The sequence below is a fragment of the Oncorhynchus mykiss genome, chromosome 18, assembly GCF_013265735.2.
Source record: "Oncorhynchus mykiss isolate Arlee chromosome 18, USDA_OmykA_1.1, whole genome shotgun sequence".
Taxonomy (NCBI): domain Eukaryota; kingdom Metazoa; phylum Chordata; class Actinopteri; order Salmoniformes; family Salmonidae; genus Oncorhynchus; species Oncorhynchus mykiss.
The window spans coordinates 56630979-56636978 of NC_048582.1; the positions used below are offsets into that span (position 1 = coordinate 56630979).

Here is a 6000-nt window from a genome sequence, read left to right on the forward strand (position 1 = left end):
GGATTTATTGTACTTTTTAAAATGTAGATGCTCCAAAGGAGGCTTGTTTACGTGGAGAACTGGAGACGCTAAATGTGTTTATGTTCATTACGGTCAATTACCGTGCGACCGGCAGTCTCTTGCATGACAATAAACCATCTGACGAAATGTAATGACCGCCACATCTGTAACTATACCTGGTTTTATCTTACTAACCACCTGACAAAATGTAATGACCGCCACATCTGTAACTATACCTGGTTTTATCTTACTAACCATCTGACAAAATGTAATGACTGCCACATCTGTAACTATACCTGGTTTTATCTTACTAACCATCTGACAAAATGTAATGACTGCCACATCTGTAACTATACCTGGTTTTATCTTACTAACCATCTGACAAAATGTAATGACCGCCACATCTGTAACTATACCTGGTTTTATCTTACTAGCCACCTGACAAAATGTAATGACCGCCACATCTGTAACTATACCTGGTTTTATCTTACTAACCACCTGACAAAATGTAATGACCGCCACATCTGTAACTATACCTGGTTTTATCTTACTAACCACCTGACAAAATGTAATGACCGCCACATCTGTAACTATACCTGGTTTTATCTTACTAACCATCTGACAAAATGTAATGACTGCCACATCTGTAACTATACCTGGTTTTATCTTACTAACCACCTGACAAAATGTAATGACCGCCACATCTGTAACTATACCTGGTTTTATCTTACTAACCATCTGACAAAATGTAATGACTGCCACATCTGTAACTATACCTGGTTTTATCTTACTAACCATCTGACAAAATGTAATGACTGCCACATCTGTAACTATACCTGGTTTTATCTTACTAACCACCTGACGAAATGTAATGACCGCCACATCTGTAACTATACCTGGTTGTACCACGCCCAATTTTTCAGTTTTTGATTTGTTAAAAAAGTTTGAAATATCCAATAAATGTCATTCCACTTTATGATTGTGTCCCACTTGTTGTTGATTCTTCACAAAAAAATACAGTTTTATATCTTTATGTTTGAAGCCTGAAATGTGGCAAAAGGTCGCAAAGTTCAAGGGGGCCGAATACTTTTGCAAGGCACTGTATGTTCTGTGTCTCTCCCTCTATCTCTCGGTGTCTCCGCGCAAACATACACACACTTGTGGATGTGTGTGTGTGTTATGTCTGTTATGTGTATGTGAGGACGTGTTTAACTAATCTTGTGAATAGTTATAAACAAACAAAAATTTGACCAACTGGGGATATTTTGTTAGTTTCCACAAGGTCAAATGTTATTTCTAAGGGGTTTAGGGTTGAGGTTAGAATTAGGGTTAGGGTTAGAATTATGTGAATCGTTAGGAGCTAGGGTTAGTTTTAGGGTTAGGGTTAAGATAGGTTTTTAGGTTAGGGTAAGAGTACATGTTAAGGTTAAGGTTAGGGATAGGGGTTAGGGAAGATAGGATTTTGAACGGGACTGAATTGTGTGTCCCCACAAGGTTAGCTGTACAAGACTTTGTGTGTGTGTGTCTAACAGTTTGTTTTCTCAGTCAGGTGTTCCCCCATGGTCTTCCTGATGAGTTCACGCTGGTCTTCACTTTGCTCCTCAAGAAGAAAACACTGAGAGACAACATCTACCTCTTCCAGATCTCTGATGAACAGGGATACCCACAGGTATACACTTCTCTTTTCACCTCCCTCTCTCATCTCTGTCCTCTACCCTCTTTTATTACGCTCTTTCCTCCCCTCTTCCTTCTCTCCACCATACTCTCTCCTGTCTCTCCCTCATCTCTCTCTCTCTCTCTTCTGCTCCCTCTTTCATCTCTCCCCTCTCCATCTCTCCACTCTCTATCCTCCCTTCAGCTTCTCCTCTCTCTCTCTCTGTTGTTTCTCATTATTATTCATGTTACTTCTATAATAAGTCTGAAGCCACATTTAAATACTCCATGTATATGATGAATTGCAGGCAAACCATCTCATTATAAATGATTGATTGTGTGTTTTCAGTGGCAATAATTAGTATACAGTATAATACTTTTGTCTATGTCTTTGCTAACTTTGCAGTGTGTTCCATGTAGCCCACATTGAGACACAAAGCACTGTACTGAACGTGTAGCTCCTTCTCCTAGTGGCTACTGCTTGGGACTGGATAGGCATATTCAATGAGGCATTGGCTTCAACATTGCTTACACCTACAACGCAATATCAGATTCTGTCAGATCTGTAGACTTCTCTGTAGAGGTGTTGTTTCCCAAACAGATGTGATACAACTGTTTTTTCCCTGTCTCTCCTCCCCTCCCCTGCCTCCTCGTCTCCCCCCTCCCCTCCCCTGCCTCCTCCTCTCCCCCTCTCTCCTCCCCCTCCCCTCCCCTCCCCTGCCTCATCCTCTCTCCTCCTTCCTTCCTCCCTCCCCCTAGTTCTCTCTTGACCTGAATGGCCCTGAGGCCACCCTGTCCCTGCGTGCGCGGGGGGCCGACCCCCTGAGTGACCCAGTTGGGTGTTTGTTCAGTGGGGAGGGAGTTGAGTCTCTCCTGGACAGTGGCTGGCACAAACTGTCCCTCAGCGTCCAACAGGGAGCAGCCTCTCTACACGTGGACTGCAGCTCCATCCAGACCATGCCCCTGGAGCCCCGGGGAGAGCTACCCACCAAAGGACACACCCTGCTGGGGATCAGAGCTACTGATGCTGCCCCTGTGGAGGTATTGACTGGAAGACCAGGGAGGGAGAGGGGGGGTTAATTGTGGTAGGAAGTTGGGTGTAGGGAGATAGGGTTGGGTCAACCTGTATGTGGGGAGTAGCTATATGGAGGTGAAGACTGTGGGAGGAGGGAAGAGATGGAGGGAGAGGTAGAGAGGCTTGGAGGAGGAGAGACATGTAAGGAAAGGTGGAGAGGATGGGAGGAGGGAGGAGATGGAGGGAGAGGTGGAGATTGTGGGAATAGGGGACAGGTATACTTAGGGGTGATGGTTGGGGCTGTAGTAGTGGGCTTGTAGTTGTAGTGGGTATACTTGGTCTCTAACAATATGTGTTATCCTTCTCTCTCTCTCTCTCTCTCTCTCTCTCTCTCTCTCTCTTCCTCTCTCTCGCTCTCTCTCTTCCATCCTCTCGTCCCCTCTCTCTCCCTTCCTTTCTCTCTGCCCCCTTTCCTCTTCATCTCTGCCCGTCTCACAGATGGACATTCAGCAGGTGATGGTGTACTGTGATGCCTCCCTGGCCAGTCAGGAGGCCTGCTGTGAGATACCTGGTGCTCGGGTGAGAACACCAAACATTACATATCGCTCCCACAACCACCACACCAACCATCACACAATGCTTCTGCAACCATCACACATCGCTCCCACATCCACCACACCAACCATCACACAATGCTTCTGCAACCCTCACACTGACCATCACACAACGCTTCTGCAACCATCACACTGACCATCACACAATGCTTCTGCAACCATCACACATCGCTCCCACATCCACCACACCAACCATCACACAATGCTTCTGCAACCATCACACTGACCATCACACAATGCTTCTGCAACCATCACACATCGCTCCCACATCCACCACACCAACCATCACACAATGCTTCTGCAACCATCACACTGACCATCACACAATGCTTCTGCAACCATCACACATCACTCCCACAACCACCACACCAACCATCACACAATGCTTCTGCAACCATCACACTGACCATCACACAATGCTTCTGCAACCATCACACATCGCTCCCACAACCACCATCATATGTAGACTTGCTGATTTTGAGTATTTATGCCTGGAGAAAGTGTTCCCACACAGTTGGTATCAAGCGGATTGTGCAGAATCAACTATGTTGACAGAGAAAGAGAGAGCTCAGGGATGGGTGGAGAGCACAGCCATTTCTGAAATGATTTTGAACCTGAAGGCATTTCCGCCCTGATGTCTGTTTTTGTCTGTACAGACCTTTTGTACATATGCGGAAGTGTCCTTCATGTTTGTAAGTGTGTGTGTCTGTGTGTGTCTGTGTGTGTGTTTGTATGTTTGTTTGTGTCTCTGTGTGTCTGTCTGTACTCTGCGTATAGGCCTATGTATGAAAGACAGACAAACAGGGAGAGAGAAGTTACTCAGAACACCTTCAGAACTGTAGAACAGCCCAGAACACTTTCAGAACCCTCTAGAAAAAAAGTGATTTCCTTTGAAGAGGAGAGGAGGAAGAGACATCCAACTCTCCTCCCTCTTCTCTTGCACTCTGAGCTGTCTGCTGTAGGGCTCACCAGAACACTGTTTAGACCTGATCCAGGAGCTGCAGCACACACATCCCACCAGTCGTTCTGAGAAGAGACATCAGCTGTTTGATAAAGATAGGAGAGAGATGTCACAGAGAAAAGTGGGAGATGACAGTTTTATCAACCTGGACTCGGGGGTAGATTCGAACCACTCCAATTAGTATGATATGTTATTTTTCAATTAGTTAGATAGGTGGCAAGGTGGCCAACGTTAACAGGTTAGGGTTAGGGTTAGGAGTTAGGTTAAAGAGTTAGGGGAAGGGCTAGCTAACATGCTAAGTAGTTGCAAAGTTGCTAATTAGCTAAAATGCTAAAGTTGTCCGTGATGAGATTCAAACACACACTATTTGGGTTGCTGGACATTCATGTTATATGCCCACCAATCCATCCTGACCAATCACCCTACCTGCTTGTTTTGGCTAAAGTAACCTTCTGTTTTATGTAACCATACCAAATGTAACATATACTCATTTGAGTGTCCCGAGACCAGGCTGGTTTTATGACTAGACTTGGAGTATCAGAGAGGGCTAGGCTCACTGTCGTGTGTTACCATGGAAGACCCCTCAATGTGTTGGCCTGTTGCACTACTTTGTCGTCAGTTCAGCTGTTTCCAGGCAGTTCCCTGATGTTTGCTACCTGTAGGCTACGCTTTTACCTTAGACCAAAGCCCTTGATCATGACTCTCCGTTACGTTACACGTGAGTGTCATTGGACGAAGGCGTCTCCTGTGCAGGGGAGTTTAGAGCCCTGACGCTCAATCTGAACATTACCACGCAGCACTTGAGGGCCGGTTTAGGATGCGGAAGGACCTTATCATTCATATCAGCAAGATAATAATCAAAAAAAGTAAAATTGATACACATCTTGATAGAGTTAATGTTCCCACTCGGCCACATCTCCATGTTACAGACAAGAGGCGACCACATGTGCTAATTAGCTATCTAGTGTGCTCAGAACATCTGTGTGTAGTGTAACTCAGGATGGAAGCACCCATAGCTGTATGGACCTGTGTGTAGTGTAAGTAGGGATGGAAGCACCCATAGCTGTATGGACCTGTGTGTAGTGTAACTCGAGATGGAAGCACCCATAGCTGTATGGACCTGTGTGTAGTGTAACTCAGGATGGAAGCACCCATAGCTGTATGGACCTGTGTGTAATGTAACTCGAGATGGAAGCACCCATAGCTGTATGGACCTGTGTGTAGTGTAACTCGAGATGGAAGCACCCATAGCTGTATGGACCTGTGTGTAGTGTAACTCGAGATGGCTGTATGGACCTGTGTGTAGTGTAACTTGAGATGGCTGTATGGACCTGTGTGTAGTGTAACTTGAGATGGCTGTATGGACCTGTGTGTAGTGTAACTCGAGATGGCTGTATGGACCTGTGTGTAGTGTAACTCGAGATGGCTGTATGGACCTGTGTGTAGTGTAACTCGAGATGGCTGTATGGACCTGTGTGTAGTGTAACTCGAGATGGCTGTATGGACCTGTGTGTAGTGTAACTTGAGATGGCTGTATGGACCTGTGTGTAGTGTAACTCGAGATGGCTGTATGGACCTGTGTGTAGTGTAACTCGAGATGGCTGTATGGACCTGTGTGTAGTGTAACTCGAGATGGCTGTATGGACCTGTGTGTAGTGTAACTCAGGATGGAAGCACCCATAGCTGTATGGACCTGTGTGTAGTGTAACTCGAGAAGGCTGTATGGACCTGTGTGTAGTGTAACTTGAGATGGCTGT

The 6000-nt window shown here is 45.7% G+C and overlaps 1 protein-coding gene across 6 annotated transcripts in view; it reads left to right on the plus strand.

The window, feature by feature from the left end:
• Positions 1-6000, plus strand: part of LOC110496558 (collagen alpha-1(XVI) chain) — a 134745-nt gene that overhangs the window by 61619 nt on the left and 67126 nt on the right. For all 6 annotated transcript variants that reach the window (XM_036953310.1, XM_036953307.1, XM_036953311.1 and 3 more), the window contains exons 5-7: positions 1546-1669; positions 2413-2694; positions 3167-3247. In XM_036953310.1, the coding sequence (XP_036809205.1) occupies positions 1546-1669; positions 2413-2694; positions 3167-3247 (487 nt within the window). The remainder of the gene's footprint in view (positions 1-1545; positions 1670-2412; positions 2695-3166; positions 3248-6000) is intronic.